Source organism: Carcharodon carcharias, chromosome 7 (genome assembly GCF_017639515.1).
Source record: "Carcharodon carcharias isolate sCarCar2 chromosome 7, sCarCar2.pri, whole genome shotgun sequence".
Lineage (NCBI taxonomy): Eukaryota > Metazoa > Chordata > Chondrichthyes > Lamniformes > Lamnidae > Carcharodon > Carcharodon carcharias.
The window spans coordinates 126,182,076-126,202,422 of NC_054473.1; the positions used below are offsets into that span (position 1 = coordinate 126,182,076).

A 20,347-nucleotide genomic window follows, 5' to 3' on the forward strand; every position below is an offset into this window, starting at 1 on the left:
GCAGGAGCCTGAACATAAGGTCATTGCTTTTCATCAACAAAATTAACTGTAAAGTACTGAAAAGTCAATGCCCCTTGTAATAGCTACACAACTGTGTTCAACATTCATGTCTAATCGGGACAAGTAACTCTGCTCTCACCAGCATAGTCGTAGAGGTCTACAGCACAGAAAAATGCTCTTCAGTCCATCGAGTCTGTGCTGGTCAAACAAGTACCTAACTATTCTAACCACATTTGCCAGCACCAGGCCCATAGCCTTGTATGTCATGGCATCGCAAATGCACATCCAAATACTACTTAAATGTTATGAGGGTTTCTGCCTCTAGCACCCTTTGAGGCACTGAGTTCCAGATTCTCACCCCCTCTGGGTGAAAAAATTCTTCCTCACATCCCCTCTAAACCTCCTTCACCTTATCTTAAATCTATGTCCCCTGGTGGTTGTTCCCTCTACCAAGGGGAAAAGTTCCTTCCTGTCTACCTTATCGCTGCCCCTCATAATTTTATACACCTCAATCATGTCTTCTCCCCCCACCCCCCCCACCCCAATCTCCTCTGCTCCATGAAAAATAACCCCAGTCTATCCAATCTCTCCTCAACTAAAACTCTCCAGCCCAGGCAACATCCTGGTAAATCTCCTCTGCACTCTCTCTAAGGCAAGCACATCCTTCCTATAATGCAGATTCCAGAACTGCATGCAATACTGCCTTGGCTAATAAAGGCAAGTATCTCATATGCCTTCTTAACCACCTTATCTACCTGTCCCACTACCTTAAGGGATCGGTGGACATGTACACCAAGGTCCCTTTGGTCCCCTGTGCTTCCCAAGGTTCTACCATTCACGTGTATTCCTGTCCTGCCCAAGTGCATCACCTCACACTTATCCAGATTAAATTCCACTTGCCACTGACCAGCCCGTCTATATCCTGTAATCTAAGGCTATCCTCCTCACTATTTACCACCCCACCAATTTTCGTGTCATCTGTGAACTTACTGATCAACCCTCCTGCATTCAAATCTAAATTGTTTATATATACCACAAACAGCAAGGGACCCAACACCAATCTCTGTGGAACCCCGTTAGAGACACTCATCCAGTCACAAAAACACCCCTTGACAATCACCCACTGCTTCCTGCCACATAGCTAATTTTGGATCGAAATTGCCTTGGATCCCGTGGGCTCTTACCCTCGTTATCAGTTTCCCATGCGGGATCTTATCAAAAGCTTTGCTGAAGTCCAAAGTGTGTCGGCTATCGCCGTCAAGTTGGACGTTGTTTTGAATTTGAGGGAGGGGGGGGGAATTGATAGTTTATAAGCTCCAGCCTTTTACCAGCATCATTACCATGGACTAATGGTTGCTACATATCTTTTCACAGCAACATAAATTGTGGCTATGTTTGGAGCAGTCCCAAAACGAGAACAAATCCAAAATTATTGGAAACTTTTCAAGAGATTTGGGAAGAGTAATACTTTTAATAGCAACAACTCTGCAGGCCATTTGTTGATGAAAGCAGTAGGAAGTAATAGCTCAAATAAAAGCCTATTTGTTCCCCAGGCGGAGCGCGCCAGCCCGTTTGCTCCCCCTCGCAGAGCGGAGCGCTCCAGCCTGTTTGTTCCCCATCGCGGAACGGAGCGCGCCAGCCCGTTTGTCCCCCGAGCGGAGCTGAGGCGGACTGGTGGCTAACGGCTGCCGGTTCCAGAGTTTGCGGACCGGAAGCTGGAAATTGGGGGTAAATTTAATGGGGGAAGAGTAAATGAGGAGATCGCAGTGGCCGCTGATGTTGATCTGAGTCGTAACTGAGTTCACGGCCATCTCCTGTCTTTTGATTTTCACAATAGTCGGTCCTGGAAGCCTGCGGTGCCGCCGCTGTTTGTAGTGGGGACGGCTTTGTGGTAGGACCGGTTACTTCCGTTGCTGTGGAGAGGAGCTTTTCAACAATGGCCTGGAGATTACCAGGTGAGAGACAGGGGCTGGGTGGCGGACATCACCAGGTGAGAGATCAGGGCTGGGGGTCCTGGAGATCACCAGGTGAGAGATCAGGACTGGGGGTGCCTGGACATCACCAGATGAGAGACCAGGGCTGGGAGTCCTAGAGATCACCAGGTGAGAGAGACCGAGGGGGGTGGGGTGGTGGCGGTGGTGCCTGGACATCACCAGGTGAGAGACCAGGGCTGGGGTGCTGGAGATCACCAGGTGAGAGACCGGGGCTTGGGGTGGCCCGGACATCACCAGGTGAGAGACCGGGGCTGGGGGGGCCCGGACATCACCAGGTGAGAGACCGGGGCTTGGGGGGGGTGGTGGGGTGCCTGGACATCACCAGGTGAGAGACCAGGGCTGGGGGTCCTGGAGATCACCAGGTGAAAGACCGGGACTGGGGTGGCCCGGACATCACCAGGTGAGATACCGGGGCTGGCACTATTGTGAACTGTAAGAGGGTAGTGATAGACTTCAAGAGGGTATAGGCTGATGGAATGTTGGACGTTTTGGCAAATGAAATTTAATGCAGGGAAGTGTAAAGTGATAAACTTTGGTAGGAAGGATGAGAAAATTATGCAACTCTAAAGAGCATGCAAGAGCAGAGCTTTTTTGGGGATTTATGTTTGCAAATCATTGAATGTTGCAGGGCAGATTGAGAAGGCGGTTCATGGCTTTTAGAAATAGAGGCATTGAGTACAATAGCAATGAGTTACGATGAGTCTTTATAAAACATTCGGGTGACCAGAAGTAGCACAAAGTCCAGCATGGTGGCATACTGTTACAACAGAGTACTTAACTTGGGCAATTTGATAAGTGCAAGAATTTTAAGGGTCAATCTCTTTCTAAAATCTAGCCAAGTTGACATTTAGCATTTAACTTAATTTAAGTTAATTTAACTTGTAGTTTTTTTCAGTCTTACTGACTGGTAAAGAGGCACCTGCACAGATGGTTAATCAGGTGGCTAGTTAGAACTGCTTACCTAGTATGCAATGCTTAACTCAGGTTTTTGGAATTTCAGCTGGTATAAATACAGGAGCTTTTGCTTATACAAAAAGTAAATAGCATGGAGTCCAGCTCGACAGAGTACAGCTGCAACACAGTAATCAGTCAATTTGGAGAATTTGATGAGTGAGGGAATTTGGTGCAATGGGGGAAGAGGTGGTGTTCTGTTCTTTACAGAACAGGGAGTCGTCCAATAGGGGAGCGGGAGACAGTGAGACCTAAGAACTGAGTCCAGAAGCATTCATTAGGTAAACAGGTGGATGATTGATTAGTAAGTTTTAAAGTTTCCTTTTTTTCTCTAAACTAGCGGAGTAGTTTAAATTTGAAACCAGGAAAGTATAAGTACTGTATTAAATTTATAGCTTAATTAGTTAAACTACTTGATATAACTACAAATAACTGTTAAATAAAGATTTCAATTAATTAAGTAAATAAGTAAAATAAGGCTAGCCTACAGTATCTCAGAGCAGGCTGTGTTTGGACTGCATAATTTGGGAGTTTGTGGACAGCAGGACCATCCCGAGCAAAAGTGTTTGTAGGAGATGTCTCCATCTGAATCTCTGGCTCAGAGTCCTTAAGCTGGAGCGTGAGAATAACAGACTCTGATACCTGAGAGAGGGGGAGGAGTTTCTGGGCAGTTTTATCAAGAATATAGTCACACCCCAAGGGAAGGACAGGTTCAAGGAAGGGCACCAAGTAGTGAGGATTTAGGAGTGGTTGAGTGGGAGGTCCAGCAGACACAGGTCCTGTACAACTGGTGCGATATACTCGCTACTGTTTCGTTGTGTGGTCGGGTCTAGACAGGGGTTTTGGTGATTGCCTATTCTCCCAAAGTATGCTATTTGGGTCTGTAGTTTCTCAAAACTATTACTGTTTATTAACAGCAAGTATTTACACATTTGGACCTCTACATGAGGTTGGAGCTTCTCCTCCTTCCAGATCTTGTGTACTTCTCAGTCATGTGATCTGACATCATTATTACATTAGCATCATGTATGCTTCTGATGTTGACCCTTTAATCTACATCTCCTACCAAGACTTTATCCCCATCATACTTACATCCTCCTACATTTCCCCCCAAAAGTCTCGGACTTCACATGATTAACTCTGAGGTGCCTCCACCAATCTCCCTGATCTTATTCTGATCTCCTTTTGAGGCCAAGGATATTCCATACTCTCCCTCTGTTGGTGTGAGTGTTCTTCTCCTGAGTGGCTGTAGGAAGTCTATAGGGTCTTGGTGAGAACGCATCTGGATTATTGTGTATAGTTTCTTCTCCTTATCTGAGGAAGGATGTATTTGCCATAGAAAGAGGGTGCGTCGGAGGTTCAACAGACTAATCCCTGGGACAGTGGTATTGTTTTTTGAAGAGAGATTGAGGAAACTGGAACTGTATTCTCTATAGAGTTTTGAAGAATGAGAGATGATAAGGCATGACAGGGTAGATGTGATTAGGATGTTTCCCCTGGCTGGCGAGTCTAGAACCAGGGGACACGGTCTCAGAATAAGGGACAGTGCATTTAAAGCTGAGATGAGGAGGGATTTCTTAAGTCAGAGGATGGTGAATCTTTGTGATTCTCTACCCCAGAGGGCTGTGGTAGCTCAATCATTGAGCATGTTCAAGATAGACATCAATAAATTTCTGGATACTAATGACAACAAGGGGTGTATGGGTCATGAGAAAAATGGTGTAAGAGGCACATGATCAGCCATAATCTGTTTGAATGGCAGCGCAGGCTTAATGGGCTGAACGGCCTACTGCTCCTATATCCTATGTTCGTCGTTCTTCTTCTTCAGAATCTGAGTAGTAAGCACACATTTCTATTGGTTTTCTCTCCAAGGATATTAAGGTGCTGCGTATCTCCTTATGGTAACCTGGTCTGTCTCAATCCTGTACTATCTTGGTTGTGGAGGTTTTTTTAATGATTGTGCCTCCTTTCTGTTGGTCTCGAACCCATACTCTCTCCCTGGGCCTCAGCACTAGTAACTCACGTGCTAAAAGCCTGTGAATAAAGTTCCAAGCCTGGTTGCTCCTCTCTTCTCCCTCGTGCTGTTTTACCTTCTCGTGGTGATATTGGGTTTGAGTTTTTGTTCCTGGCTGCTTACGACACGAGTAAGACAGTTAGAAATCAAGCTAGGAATAAAGCTTGGCCATGAGATTGCTGTGTTTTCGCACATCATTTTGCTATTCCTGGATTACCTTGGTGAAATCTTTGAAGAATATCAAGGCCAAGTGTTCTGGGCGTGACTATTCTCTTGGTGAAGACTAGTAAGTTGACAGGTGCTTGCGCTGCTCAAAGTATTAGATTTGTGGGGGTATAGTCTAACCAACCTTACAATATTCTCAGACTTGGAGATATTCTTAATTTTGCTGCTGGGCTTGTTTTATTTCCTGCAACTTTTTTGCAGTAGCTGATAAGTGTTGAGTGATTAAGGATGTATATGCATCAAACTCCTTGACGAAGTTATGATCCCCAGTGGATGTTACAAACCAGATCCCAGGGTGGAACCCGGCTTGATAAATCCTAACTTTTAGTTTTTGTTTAGAAACATGGAGAATCGCTATTGAACAGATTCACAGGAATCAGCTGCTGAACTTTTAAAAGAATAAAACATTTACTCAACAAGAAAAGATGAACTATATTACAATACTCCTTCACCCACAATTATACCTTTACAGATATATATAGATTCATAAGGATAACGCATTACAAAAGCTACCTTATACTCTAATATTCACAGCAAGTACACAGTCTGTGTGAACCAATAGGAAACTGATGGTCAGGCTCACCACACACTGAAATCAAGTGACAGATGCCACCCCAAATGGATGCTATGGATCCCTCATCAACTTCCCCCAGACGCTTGTCACACTGTGAGCCAACCGGTCTCACTAAACTCTGTCTTTCGCATGAGGGTTTCCTATCTCCACTCACGAAGAACCTGCTTTGGAATCTTCTCGCAACCGGCGCTTTCTCTCAGAAGCCTTACAAAAGGTCCACCTCCAGCGTTCAAACTCTCCTTCCTATACTTCTCTTCCTTGGATTGCCATGTACATTCAAGCTTTCTTCCACGCACTCTCTCTTAGGCTGAGCCATGCCAGCGGAATACCACTGCTTCACATGCCCATAGTAAAGAGTTATAGACCTTTGATTGTCTCCTAGGATCTTCTTTAGTTGAGTTAAATCCACGCAAATTTTTATGAAGCCTTTTGGCTTTGGGACCATAACTATTCCTGAACAACATTTTGTTAGCTGCTGCATTTTTTCAATTTCACCCTTGACTTTGTCCTTTGTCCAAGCATGGGTGAGGGACTTTCCTCGGTGTAAAGGGGCAATTTGGTTTAGCATCAACTTGTAGGGTGATGTGGTACTCAGCCTCTAGTTTTCCTAGGCCTGTAAACGATTTTGGAAATTCATTTTGAAATGTGCTGCTGTAGTTCTCATCAGCAACTTTGTCCACTTTTTTGATTAATTTCAGTTTCAGGCATACCTTTCTGCTTAGTAGAGAGCATTCTTGATTTTGAATGACAGAGATGTTTGAGGATTTCTTGATGTATATATTTCAGCTTTGCCATGAATTGGCCTTTGGCTTTTATGTTTGTCCCACCAGGACCTTGTAATTTGAAAGATGAGGATTGCAATGCAATCTGTTTGAGCCATTTGACTTCATTCGATAAAACAGAAATGGTGCATCCACTTCGAGTTTAATAGCCCAATGCTTGTTTGTATTATTTACGTCCCCCAGGAAAATTAGTTCCTTTACTTGTGGTTCTTCCACTTCTTGTATGTGACTGTTTTAAAATTTTCTCCCTCTTTTCACAGGTTGTCAGTGTTTTCAAGTGACAAACAGTTTTGAAGTGGCTTTTTTTCCACAATGACACTACACCATCCCCCCCCAACCCACTGTTGGACATTCTTCTTGCTTGTGTGGTTTATTCCTGCCACACCAAAGACATTTCAAAATTGGCACTTGGTGAGCTTTGTCCTGTTTTGGTGGGCTTAGGCTTGCTGTGCTTTCTATTCTACGGCCTACAAACTGAATGGTCTCTCTTTACTTTCTCCACAGGACCTCTCCTTCCCCACGAACAAATGCCCGGTTCTGTTTCATGAATTTCATTTGCCTCACAATCTGCACTGTTTTACCTCGTGTTAAATCCTCTCTTGTCTGTAAGAGACCTGATAATGCTTTGTCAAGAATCAGCTCACCCTTTAAAATTCTTAATCATAGTTCCCTACCGGCCTATAGAGATCTGTTATGACACAGCAGTTGGTAAAGCTGAGTTATTTGAAAATCCCAGAGGGAAACTTTAAACAAACGTCATAACCTATATTTTCATTTGGTATGTTTGAGGTGCAACTCTGAATTCAGGAATCAGACCACCAGTTCTTGAAGTTTTATATCACAATATATGAGACATTTATTAATTTGCACAAGCTAAATATATATGAAGACTGAAGAAAGCTGCAGCACAGAGGGATTTGGGGATCCTCATGTATGAATCCCAAAAAGCTAGCATACAAGCTCAGCAGATAATAGGGAAGGCAAATGGAATGTTGGCCTTTATTTCAAAGGGAATGGAGTATAAAAATAGGGAAGTATTCCTAAAACTATACAAAGCACTAGTTAGACCACACCTAGAATACTGTTTTGGTCCCCTTATCTAGGGATAGATATACTGGTATTGGAGACAGTCCAGAGAGGTTCACTAGGTTGATCCTGGGGATTTTCTTATGAGGAGAAGCTGAGTTGGTTGGACCTGTACTCATTGAAGTTTAGAAGAATGAGAGGCGACCTTATTGAAACATATAAGATTCTTAGGGGGCCTGACAGGGTAGATCCTGAGAGGTTGTTTCCCCTTGTTGGAGAGCCTAGGACCAGAGGGCATAATCTCAGAGTAAGGGGGTGCCCACTTAAAACAGATGGAGGAATTTCTTCTCTCAGAGGGTAGTCTATCTGTGGCATTCTTTACAGCAGAGGGCAGTAGAGGCTGGGGCGTTAAGTATATTCAAAGCTGAGATAGACAGATTTTTAATCAGTAAGGGAATCAAGGGTTATGGGGAAAAGGCAGGAAAGTGGAGTTTAAGCTTATCAGATCAGCCATGATCTCATTGAATGGTGGAGCAGACTCGATGGGCCGAATAGCCTACTTCTATGCCTTATGGCTGCAAACTACTACCATCATAACTTTTAACAAATTCCCAAACTAATCTCCATTAAGGCAACAGCAACCCATAGACTTTAAGTAGGCAAAGCATTTTCACCTTACAAATTCAAAATGAGGTCCCTTTCACGTTGGTTCCTTTGCAGACACAATGGTAGGCTTACAGGCTTTGATCTTTGCCTCAGGCTTTGCCTCTGCTCTGCACACACAAAACTACTCTGCACACTCACAACCGCTTTGCACACACAAAACTGCTATCGGTTATACCCAGCACACCTCACTGAATGTAAATTCTCATTGTATCACCAGCTCTTTTAAACCCCGCCTCTTCTAACAATAAAACCCCTTTCATAGCACCAATTTTATTAGTAATATAAACATTGCTTGGTCTCTGCTAGCTAGATGCCGGATTTCACTCCCCTTCTTGAATGCTCTATTCAACAAAATACAAATGTACCTCTACTTCTCTGTTTACTTCTCAAAACTAGTATATATCAAAGCACCTAGGCTAGCTGGCTTTAATCCAATTAAGACACACTCACAGACTAACCCTCTATTTTTTTAAAAAATAATTTCCAATAACGTTATATACATTAATAGCTTCATGACAGATCATGATGAACGAATCCATGCTTTTGCCTGGCCTTTGCTTTCTTTTATTAAATTTATCCCTCTATTATTAAATTCTGACAGACACTGAAATAAGAGTCAAAAGCTCATAGGACTTGGAGTTGCAGCCTCATCAACCCCAGCCTTGCTATGATGTTGTCAGCAATAGATCCTACTACATAAAGTAGTGTACTCACCTGGTCTTTTTTATCTTTTTTGTGTAATCCTGAAGCAATTCTGTACCTTGTGAAACTTTTCTCCAGTTCTGGGTCTGTTGCGCGCATTCTGTACTCAGCAATAAGATTCTGGGAATGGTAGTGTGGATTCCGTGCTTCTGCTGAGCCCTGGAATTGTTCCTGCTTCTGTGCTACTACTTGCTGCATTGGGCCTGTACTCACTGCTATCCAGTCTCTAGGTCTGTGTCTCATGCAGTATCTACTCTGATGTCTTGGTGAGCTTCCTTCGAGACTCTATTTGTTTGCTAGCTCTGTATCTTTTCATGGATTTCTGGGTCTTTAACTCACAGCCACCATGTTTTGTTGTGTGGTCGGGATCTAGACGGGGGTTTGGGGTGTCACGACAGCAGATCAAAGCCCTGAATTACTTTCGGGTATATTGAACATTTTGAGGAAGACGTGTTTTTTAAAAAAGGACATACAGGAAAAGCTGGCTGAGACTGTAACATAACCACCTTCTGGAAACTTCCTATGTGGGTTATATTTGACCAACTAATCCAGAGATGCCCTGGAATGTCGCACCTAAAAAGATGACAAGCCTACTTCAGACAGACACTTGAAAGGAAGAAATGCAGTACATAAGACTGAACTTTAATCTCCTGTGGTTATAGAGACAATGGAGACTGATTACCATCTCAGCAGAAACCATCTTCTGTTGAGTTATGTCTCAGAATGTGGACATGTTCTGAGTTATAAGAAAGCAGATCCTGGGCAAAAGAGATGTTTGTTTTTCCCTTCCAGGAATACACGAAAAGCAGCCAAAAAGCCAGCGGCCAACCTGATTGGTGTGTTCTAGTTCTGGTATGCTATGAACATCACAGCAGGACAACAGCAACTAGGCACCCCTGCAGCTTGCAGATAAAAATCTTCTCACTCTCTATGGCTGGAGGCAAGTCAACAAAGCCACAGTCAAAAAGGAAACAGGACAACTCCTTCAGCTAACCTGCTGAACCAAGTGTCTCCAAAGCAATTGCTTAACTGCCAAAGTCACCTCTACCGGAATCACAACTTAATGGCCGCAACATTTTGCAATGTATTCACGGACAAGCCAAAGACTGATTCATATATCTTATTTTTAGCTTTTATTTTTGGACTCAACTTCTCAATTCTAATCTGTTTTTATGTGTGTTGCGTTTTCATGATTTTTTTTCTCGGGTTTTTACTAACTAATAAACTTACTCTTTCTTTTACTCAAGCCTGGTTAAATTGGCTCCTTCTAAAACAAATAAATTTGGACTGGGTAAAGGGTATCCATGAGGGAAGGGATCCCTTTTAAATGAACCTTGTTGCGACCAACCAATTGCTGGTTGAATAAAGAAGGGGAGACAGCTCATTCCTCCTCACCTGGGAGCAAAACAAAGTTGCGGTCACATTCAGGAAGTTAACAATTTGGGGTATCTCATCCATGATCATAACAAATTGGGGGACCATACGTGGGGACTGGTCGTAACAAGGGATTGTCTATTCTCCCAAAGCATGCTGCTGCTCAAGTATGTAGTTTCTCAAAGCTATTACTCTTTATTTATAGTAAGTATTTACACATTTGGACCGCTACACGAGGCTGGAGCTTCTCCTCCTTCTAGACCTTGCTTCGTTCTTAGTCATGTGATCTGTCATCATTATTACATCAGCATCATGTATGCTTCTAATGTTGACCCTTTACAGCAACCTGTGAGGACAAGAAGAAAGACTGCTGGGAGGTCAACCACAACGCGGACCAAGGCACATTAGACTTAGACTTAGAAGGCTGTTCAGGGAAAAAGAGCAGAATAGAAATGTGGTAGTAAAATAGGAAACTCAATTAGGGGGATAGTTAACGTCCTCTGCAATGAAGAACAACAAGTATAGCGAAGTGTGTATCACCTACTTGATGCCAGTGTAAGGGATATCTCACAGCAGCTGGAGAGGAACTTGGAAAGGGAGGAGGTAAATCCAGTTGTAGTGGACCACTTTGGAACAAATGACATAGGTAGGGACAGGGCAATCCTGTTAAGAGTGTCAGGAGACAGGCTCTGAATTAAAGGCAGGACCTCAAGGGTAATGACCTCTGGATTATTGCCCCAACCACATGAATGAAAAGAGGTAGGCTCTGTTTGGAATAAGACCATTAAAGAATAGACAGGATAATACTAAAGGTAACAATAGCAAAAATATTAAATAATTATTTTGCTTTAGTATTTATCAGGGAAATCGAACAGGTAAATATGACATTGAATGAAGAGATGAGTAATGAGATAAATATATTTAAAGGCATAAGGCATTAATACTCATATTTAATAGTTCATTAGAAAAAGGTATAGTACCAGAGGATTTCTTTCCTTCTGCTACCAGTGTGGTATTAGTAGCTGAGTAAAATTTAATTCTGTGTTGTGGATTCTATGTAGGCATCTTGGATTGCTCTGAATGTCAGTCAAAGTACTGAGTGCACAGGAGTACCCAGCCAGTCATGACAAAATCACAATTTGGATGTCTTTCAGTCAGCATCCAGACTAGTACTAGATGCTGGTGTATAGGGTTCCCTCTTGAGCAGCTCAGTGACACAGTACCTCACTCACAGGGGGAAATGGGAGAATTGTGTTATGATGTATTTTGTCAGCCTGACTGCTGTTCTGGTTCGAGCATGAGGAGAGTTGGTCTGCTGAAATAGCCTTGTTAAAAACCTGATGGCCGTATGTTCTCTCCACTTATAAATGCATGTGTTGGTTAGATGTTGAAGGCATCTGAGTAGCCCAGTGCTTTACAGGTAGTGCAACAATCTTGTTATTGATTTTAGCAATTATTTCAGTCAGCTGTGCTTCTAATCAACTCATTCCATCCCCAAATCTGAGCTTGTCCTGACCCATTATCAACATGTATATATTTTTCTGTCTATTACTCTTCCTCCCTGTTCACACTTTTCCATCGTGGTCCATTGAAGCCCCTGTCATACATGCTTTGCTGAAACCAGCTAATTGGGCACAGAGTTGAGATTGAAGCATCCTGATCTGTATGGCACCATTCCACATTGAGCAATGAATTGGGCAACATTCCGCTAAGGAATCAGGAAGCCGTTCCCAGCTTTTGATTCTTACCTGACCTGAGGCAACTTACCAGCTGTACAGTTTACATATTACAGTACTGCAATTTCTAACCTTACACATTTACAGATGAATAATTGGATTTTATTATATATAGCAAATGAGAGGTTGGCCTACTTTGACTTTTATTTTTTGTTTCGGATAGTTCTGTTTGGTACTGGAGATCGAGTGGTAGAAATGGAGGATACGGAGGATGACAATCTTGCTATATCTGTGTAAGTAACCTTCTGTCATCGAGTTACTTTGTTAGGATTTAGAGTACAAAATGTGAGCCCTGGATTTAGAATATTTCAAGAACTCAAATCTTTCTGCAATTCTTCAATGGCCTCAATAACAGGAAACAGCAAAAGGATATTTTTTCAATGACAAGTTTACAAAAACTGCATTGCAACACACCCTGCATTATGTAACATTCATCACTTGGTGCCCTCCAGTGACCTTTACAAGCATATAAATAACCAATTTTTCTAAAAGCCTCCTATACTCATAGAATGTCCTTTTGAACCCTAACAGAAATTGTATAATCAAACTTTCCTTCATATAAACTTAATCATGTTAAATATACATCGAAATAAGAATACCATGGCACATGTTACTCCTGTGATAGAAACATCAAGTTTCTATCTATTTTGTGGTCATTAGTTGGGAATTATTATGCTTCCCTTTTCAAGCAGCTTTCTTTATCTCAGATTTTGTAAAGATCAGCACCACCATCTCTTAAAATATCTCCAAACTCAAATGTTGTCTTGTACATTTAACTTTAAAACAGAAATTTTCATGACTTTCAGGACACTGCAAAAAACTAAATGGACTAAACTTTAATCATATCCCATTGTAATCATGTGAATGGAAATGCTACCAAAAAGATGACTAGGCACTCCAAAAGGGAAAATAAACAAGAACAGCCAGGAATTTACTTTCACTTCTAGCCAATCCTCATAACAGTTGTCAGGCAGTAGGACACCAGCCGCAATCACAGAATTATTACAGTGGGGAAGGAGGCCATTCGGCCCATGGCATCTTGCAGTGAGTTGACCTAGTTTACCTAATGCTCATTCCCCTCCTTGTCACAACCCTGCATATTCTCCCTTTTCAGATAACAGTCTAATTCTCTTTTGAATGCTCAACTCTCAGGCAGTGCATTCCAGACCTTAACTATTTGCTGCATGAAGAAGCTTTTCATATCACTTTTGTGTCTTTTGACAGTTACTTTAAATCTGTGCACCCTTGTTCTTGATCTTTTCATGAGTGGGAATAGTTCCCTACCTACACTCATAATTTTGAATACCTCTATCAAATCTCCTCTCAGACTTCTCACCTCCAAGGAAAACAGTCCGAACTTCTCCAGTCTAACTATATAACTGAAATTACTCATCCCTGGAGCCAATCTCGTGAATCTTTTCTACACACTCTCTAATGCCTTTACACCTTTCCTAAAGTGCGGTGCCCAGAACTGGACACAATACTCCAGCTGAGGCTGAACTAGTGTCTTATAGAAGCTCAGCATAACCTCCTTGCTCTTGTACTCTCTGCACCTATTAATAAAGCCTAGGATACTGTATGCTTTTTTTAATTGCTCTCTCAACCTGTCCTGCCACCTTCAATAACTTGTGCAAATATATACACAGGTCCCTCTGCACCCTTTTTAGAATTGGACCTGTTAATTTATATTATCTCTTCCTATCAAAATTAATTACTTCACATTTTTCTGCATTGAACTTCATCTGCCACTTGTCTGTCTATTCCAACAACTTGTCTATGTCCTTTTGAAATTTCTACACTATCCTCTTCACTGTTCACAATGCTTCCAGGTTTCCTATCATCTGCAAATAGTGCCCTGTGCACCAAGTTCTAGGTCATTAACATATATCTGGAAGAGCAAGGGTCCCAATACTGACCCCTGGGGACCTCCACTACAAACCTTCCTCTAGTCCAGAAAACATCCATTAACCACTACTCTGTTTCCTGTCACTCAGCCAATTTCATATCCATGTTGTTGATGTCTCTTTTATTCTGAGTTTTGCTCACAAGCTGCAACAGCCATTAGCATGGTTTTACTCATCTTGTATCTTACCATTCCATAGTGACACATCCATATCTTCTTACAGGGTTATTGGCTACACTCTGATCACGTTGTTTTCCTTTCAGGCTGTTTGTTTCAGCTGCCTTCTAATGAAGAATCTTAATTGCATTAAAATTAATTCTTAAATGTCACAAATTGGTGTCCATCTTTGATGAAAACTGGAATATAATTGAATCATCACAAAGAGAATATTGCTTCAATGTGCACACCGTTATCAGTTATAGCTACCATATATATTCTCTCAAATGATACAACAATTTTAATGTACTTTATTCTGACATTCATATTGGGTCAATTTTAAACTTAAACACTAAAATTTCTCCAGTATTGAAACAGTATTCATTTATTACTAGAACGACTGATTACACTAATACATTTTTAAAGGGGGTGCAGGAACAGCGAGACCTGGGGGTATATGTAGTCAGACCTTTGAAGGTTTAAGGACAGGTTGAGAGGCTGTTTAAAAAGGCATATGAAATCCTCTTTATAAGCAGAGGCATAGGGTACAAAAACAAGGAAGTTATGTTAAACCTTCGTAAAACACTGGTTAGACCCCAGCTGGAGTATTGTTTCTGATTTTTGGCACCATGTTTTAGAAAAGATGTCAAGGGCTAGGAGACGATGTAGAGATTTACTAGAATGGTCTCTGGGTTGAAAGATTGATTTGTGAAGAGAATAGAGGAATGGAGTTGTTCTCCTTAGAGCAAAGAAGGTTAAAGGGAAACTTGATAGAGGTATTCAAAATCCTGGAGGGTTTTGATACAGTAAATAAGGAGAAACTGTTTCCTATGGCAGAAGGGTTGGTAACCAGAGGATACAGACTTCTGTAATTGGCAAACGAACTAGATCATTTAGCGACAGTAAAGTTGTCTAGAGAGGTGGGGGGGGGGGGGGGGCGAAATGCAAAGAGTTGGAATGCATTGCCTGGAAATTGATTCAATAATAACTTTCAAACTGGAATTGCAGGACTGTGAGGGAGGAGGGGGGGCTTGAGACTAATTGGAGAACTCTTTCAAGGAGCCAGCACATGAATGATGGGTCAAATGCCCTCCTTCTGTACTGTCATTCTGTGATATATATATATATATATATATATTTAATTCTGTCAGCATACACTCATTACAAAGCCAACAAAGTTTGTGATGGCTTGGTCACGTCATTGGATGGATAACGGCTGTATATCCAAAGACCTTCTGTACAGTGAACTGGCCACTAGTTCACCACCTGGTGAATGCCTCCACTACAAGGAAACCTGCAAGTGAGAGGTGAAGATGGCAGACACCAACACAGCCACAGAGAGCTGGAAGATAGCCACTAATGGTCAGGGACTGCCTGTTAGGAGGGACATTGGAAAAGTCAAGGAGAAATGGAAAGTCCGACTCGCTCAGAGGCCCAGAGAAAACAGGCCAGTAAATCGTGTACCTTTTTAGCCCCCTGTCTTCATCCGCAGAAAATGCAGCAGAGACTGCCATTCCCGAGTGGGGCTCCTGAGCCACACCAGGCAATGTTTAACACCTAGATAAAAACAAAAAAACTGCGGATGCTGGAAATCCAAAACAAAAACAGAATTACCTGGAAAAACTCAGCAGGTCTGGCAGCATCGGCGGAGAAGAAAAGAGTTGACGTTTCGAGTCCTCATGACCCTTCGACAGAACTTGAGTTCGAGTCCAGGAAAGAGCTGAAGTATAAGCTGGTTTAAGGTGTGTGTGTGGGGGGCGGAGAGATAGAGAGACAGAGAGGTGGAGGGGGTTGGTGTGGTTGTAGCGACAAACAAGCAGTGATAGAAGCAGATCATCAAAAGATGTCAACAACAATAGTACAATAGAACACATAGGTGTTAAAGTTAAAGTTGGTGATATTATCTAAACGAATGTGCTAATTAAGAATGGATGGTAGGGCACTCAAGGTATAGCTCTAGTGGGTTTTTTTTTTATTTTATTTTATATAATGGAAATAGGTGGGAAAAGGAAAATCTTTATAATTTATTGGGAAAAAAAAAGAAGGGGGAAACAGAAAGGGGGTGGGGATGGGGGAGGGGACTCACGACCTAAAGTTGTTGAATTCAATATTCAGTCCGGAAGGCTGTAAAGTCCCTAGTCGGAAGATGAGGTGTTGTTCCTCCAGTTTGCGTTGGGCTTCACTGGAACAATGCAGCAAGCCAAGGACAGACATGTGGGCAAGAGAGCAGGGTGGAGTGTTAAAATGGCAAGCGACAGGGAGGTTTGGGTCATTCTTGCGGACAGACCGCAGGTGTTCTGCAAAGCGGTCGCCCAGTTTACGTTTGGTCTCTCCAATGTAGAGGAGACCACATTGGGAGCAACGAATGCCGTAGACTAAGTTGGGGGAAATGCAAGTGAAATGCTGCTTCACTTGAAAGGAGTGTTTGGGTCCTTGGACGGTGAGGAGAGAGGAAGTGAAGGGGCAGGTGTTGCATCTTTTGCGTGGGCAAGGGGTTGTGCCATAGGAGGGGGTTGAGGAGTAGGGGGTGATGGAGGAGTGGACCAGGGTGTCCCGGAGGGAGCGATCCCTACGGAATGCCGATAAGGGGGGTGAAGGGAAGATGTGTTTGGTAGTGGCATCATGCTGGAGTCATCAAACCCGCTGACAAGGGTGGTGCTGTTGTTGTCTGGCGCACTGACCTCTACCACGCGGAGGCTGAGCGTCAACTCGCAGACACTTCCTCCTACCTCTCCCTGGACCATGACCCCACCACTGAACATCAAGCCATTGTTTCCAGGACTGTCACTGCCCTCATCTCCTCTGGGGATCTCCCTCCCACAGCTTCCAACCTGATAGTTGCCCAACCTCGGACGGCCCGCTTCTATCTCCTACCCAAAATCCACAAACAGAACTGCCCCGGTAGACCGATCGTCTCAGCTTGCTCCTGCCCCACAGAACTCATTTCTCGTTATCTTGACTCCCTTCTCTCTCCCCTTGTCCAGTCCCTTCCCACCTACATCCGTGATTCCTCTGACACCTTACGTCACATCAACAATTTCCAGTTCCCTGGCCCCTACCGCTTCCTCTTCACCATGGACGTCCAATCCCTCTACACCTCCATCCCCCACCAGGATGGTCTGAGGGCCCTTAGCTTCTTCCTCGAACAGAGGCCCGAACAATCCCCATCCACCACTACTCTCCTCCGTCTGGCTGAACTTGTTCTCACGCTGAACAATTTCTCCTTCAACTCCTCTCACTTCCTCCAAATAAAAGGTGTGGCTATGGGTACCCGCATGGGCCCCAGCTATGCCTGTCTCTTTATGGGGTATGTGGAACATTCCTTGTTGCAGTCCTACTCCGGCCCCCTTCCACAACTCTTTCTCCGGTACATCGATGATTATTTCGGTGCTGCTTCATGCTCTCGTCAGGTCTTGGAAAAATTTATTAATTTTGCTTCCAATCTCCACCCCTCCATCATTTTCACGTGGTCCATCTCTGACACTTCCCTTCCCTTCCTTGACCTCTCTGTCTCAATCTCTGGTGATAGACTGTCCACCAATATCCATTACAAACCCACCGACACCCACAGCTATCTCGACTACAGCTCCTCACACCCCACTTCCTGTAAGGACTCCATCCCATTCTCTCAGTTCCTTCGCCTCCATCGCATCTGTTCCGATGATGCTACATTCAAAAACAGTTCCTCTGACATGTCCTCCTTCTTCCTTAACCGAGGTTTTCCACCCACGGTCGTTGACAGGGCCCTCAACCGTGTCCGGCCCATCTCCCGCGCATCCGCCCTCACTCCTTCTCCTCCCTCCCAGAAACATGATAGGGTCCCCCTTGTCCTCACTTATCACCCCACCAGCCTCCGCATTCAAAGGATCATCCTCCGCCATTTCCGCCAACTCCAGCATGATGCCACTACCAAACACATCTTCCCTTCACCCCCCTTATCGGCATTCCGTAGGGATCGCTCCCTCCGGGACACCCTGGTCCACTCCTCCATCACCCCCTACTCCTCAACCCCCTCCTATGGCACAACCCCTTGCCCACGCAAAAGATGCAACACCTGCCCCTTCACTTCCTCTCTCCTCACCGTCCAAGGACCCAAACACTCCTTTCAAGTGAAGCAGCATTTCACTTGCATTTCCCCCAACTTAGTCTACTGCATTCGTTGCTCCCAATGTGGTCTCCTCTACATTGGAGAGACCAAACGTAAACTGGGCGACCGCTTTGCAGAACACCTGCGGTCTGTCCGCAAGAATGACCCAAACCTCCCTGTCGCTTGCCATTTTAACACTCCACCCTGCTCTCTTGCCCACATGTCTGTCCTTGGCTTGCTGCATTGTTCCAGTGAAGCCCAACGCAAACTGGAGGAACAACACCTCATCTTCCGACTAGGGACTTTACAGCCTTCCGGACTGAATATTGAATTCAACAACTTTAGGTCGTGAGTCCCCTCCCCCATCCCCACCCCCTTTCTGTTTCCCCCTTCTTTTTTTTTTCCCAATAAATTATAAAGATTTTCCTTTTCCCACCTATTTCCATTATATAAAATAAAAAAAAACCCACTAGAGCTATACCTTGAGTGCCCTACCATCCATTCTTAATTAGCACATTCGTTTAGATAATATCACCAACTTTAACTTTAACACCTATGTGTTCTATTGTACTATTGTTGTTGACATCTTTTGATGATCTGCTTCTATCACTGCTTGTTTGTCGCTACAACCACACCAACCCCCTCCACCTCTCTGTCTCTCTCTCTCTCCCCCACCCCCCCCACACACCTTAAACCAGCTTATATTTCAGCTCTTTCCTGGACTCGAACTCAAGTTCTGTCGAAGGGTCATGAGGACTCGAAACGTCAACTCTTTTCTTCTCCGCCGATGCTGCCAGACCTGCTGAGTTTTTCCAGGTAATTCTGTTAATGTTTAACACCTAGCTGATCACCAAGGCACAACCCATTGTCTCACGAAACAGAAGACTGCCAGAGAGGAAGATAGTTGTGTGGACGCTGCAAATCCTTGATTACTGCTTACCCTTAAGGTTAATTTTATCTCTCATTCCTGTTTTTAAAACTCAGAATACGTAGCAAGCTGCTGGCAAGTTGCATCTGATTTGGTTGTAGGAACAGCAACAGCTTGTATTTATATAGCACCTTTAACATAATACAATGTCCCAAGATCCTGCACAGGAGGATTATAAAGCAAAATTTGACACCAAACCAAAAGGAGATGAGATATGTGGGCAGATGACCATAAGCTTGGTCAAAGAAGTAGATTCTAAGCAGCATCTAAAAAGAGGGAGAGAAACAGAGTGGCTTAGAGAGGGAATTCCAGAGCTTGGGGCCTAGGCAGTTGACAGCATGGCCAACAATGGTAGAGTAATTAGAATCAGGGATGCTCAAGGGGCCAGAACTAGATGAGTGCAGATATACTTGAGGGTTGTGGGGCTGGAGGAAATTACAAAGCTAGGGAGGGACGGGGTCATGGAGGGAACAGAGAAGATGGGTGAATAGGACTTGGTGTAAGTAAGGACATGAGCAGCAGAGCTTTGGATGACTGCAAGTTTAGGAGCGTAGAGTATGGGAGGCCGGTCAGGAGTGTGTTAGAAGTAACAAAGACATAGATGGGAGTTTCAGCAGCAGATGAGCTGAGACAGGTGCAAAGTTAGGTGATATTAGAGGTGGAAATAGGCATTCTTAGTGATTGCTTCTCTATGTGGTCAGAAGCTCATTTTGTGGTCACATGTCACCAAAGTTGTAAACAGCCTGGTTCAGCCTCATATTGTTGCCCGGGTGAGGTATGGAGTTGGTAGCAAGGCAATGGAGTTTGTAGAAGGGACTGAAGATAATGGCTTCAACCTCCCCATTGTTTGGTTGGGGGATATTTCTGCTTATCTGGTGCTGCATTTTGGCTAAGCTAACAATTTAGGGATGGTGAAGTTGTCGAGAGAGGTGGTGGTGAGGTAGAGCTAAGTGTCATCAGCGTATATGTGAAAACTAGCACTGTGTTTTCAGATAATGTCGCTGACGGGCGGCTTGTAGATAAGAAATAGAAGGGAGCTTCAAACAGGCAACAGTTTGAAGGATCTCAACTTTCATACAGCAATCAGGAGATGTCACAAAAATGTCTTTCATATTAACTGATGTAGCTTTACATAGTCGGAGAAGATGCAGTATGACCCCCTCTCAATGCAGATGTTTGAATCAATGCCCATTTCTGGAAATTAGATATACATTATATATAATAAATAC

General features: G+C 43.5%; 1 protein-coding gene across 1 annotated transcript in view; it reads left to right on the top strand.

Moving 5' to 3' along the window:
- Positions 1 to 1,656: 1,656 nt before the first annotated feature.
- Positions 1,657 to 20,347, top strand: part of LOC121280420 (ADP-ribosylation factor-like 2 binding protein) — a 167,350-nt gene continuing 148,659 nt past the window's right edge. Inside the window, exons 1-2 of the mRNA XM_041192398.1 lie at positions 1,657 to 1,955; positions 12,208 to 12,277. Of these exons, the coding sequence (XP_041048332.1) occupies positions 1,937 to 1,955; positions 12,208 to 12,277 (89 nt within the window). The 5' untranslated portion in view covers positions 1,657 to 1,936. The remainder of the gene's footprint in view (positions 1,956 to 12,207; positions 12,278 to 20,347) is intronic.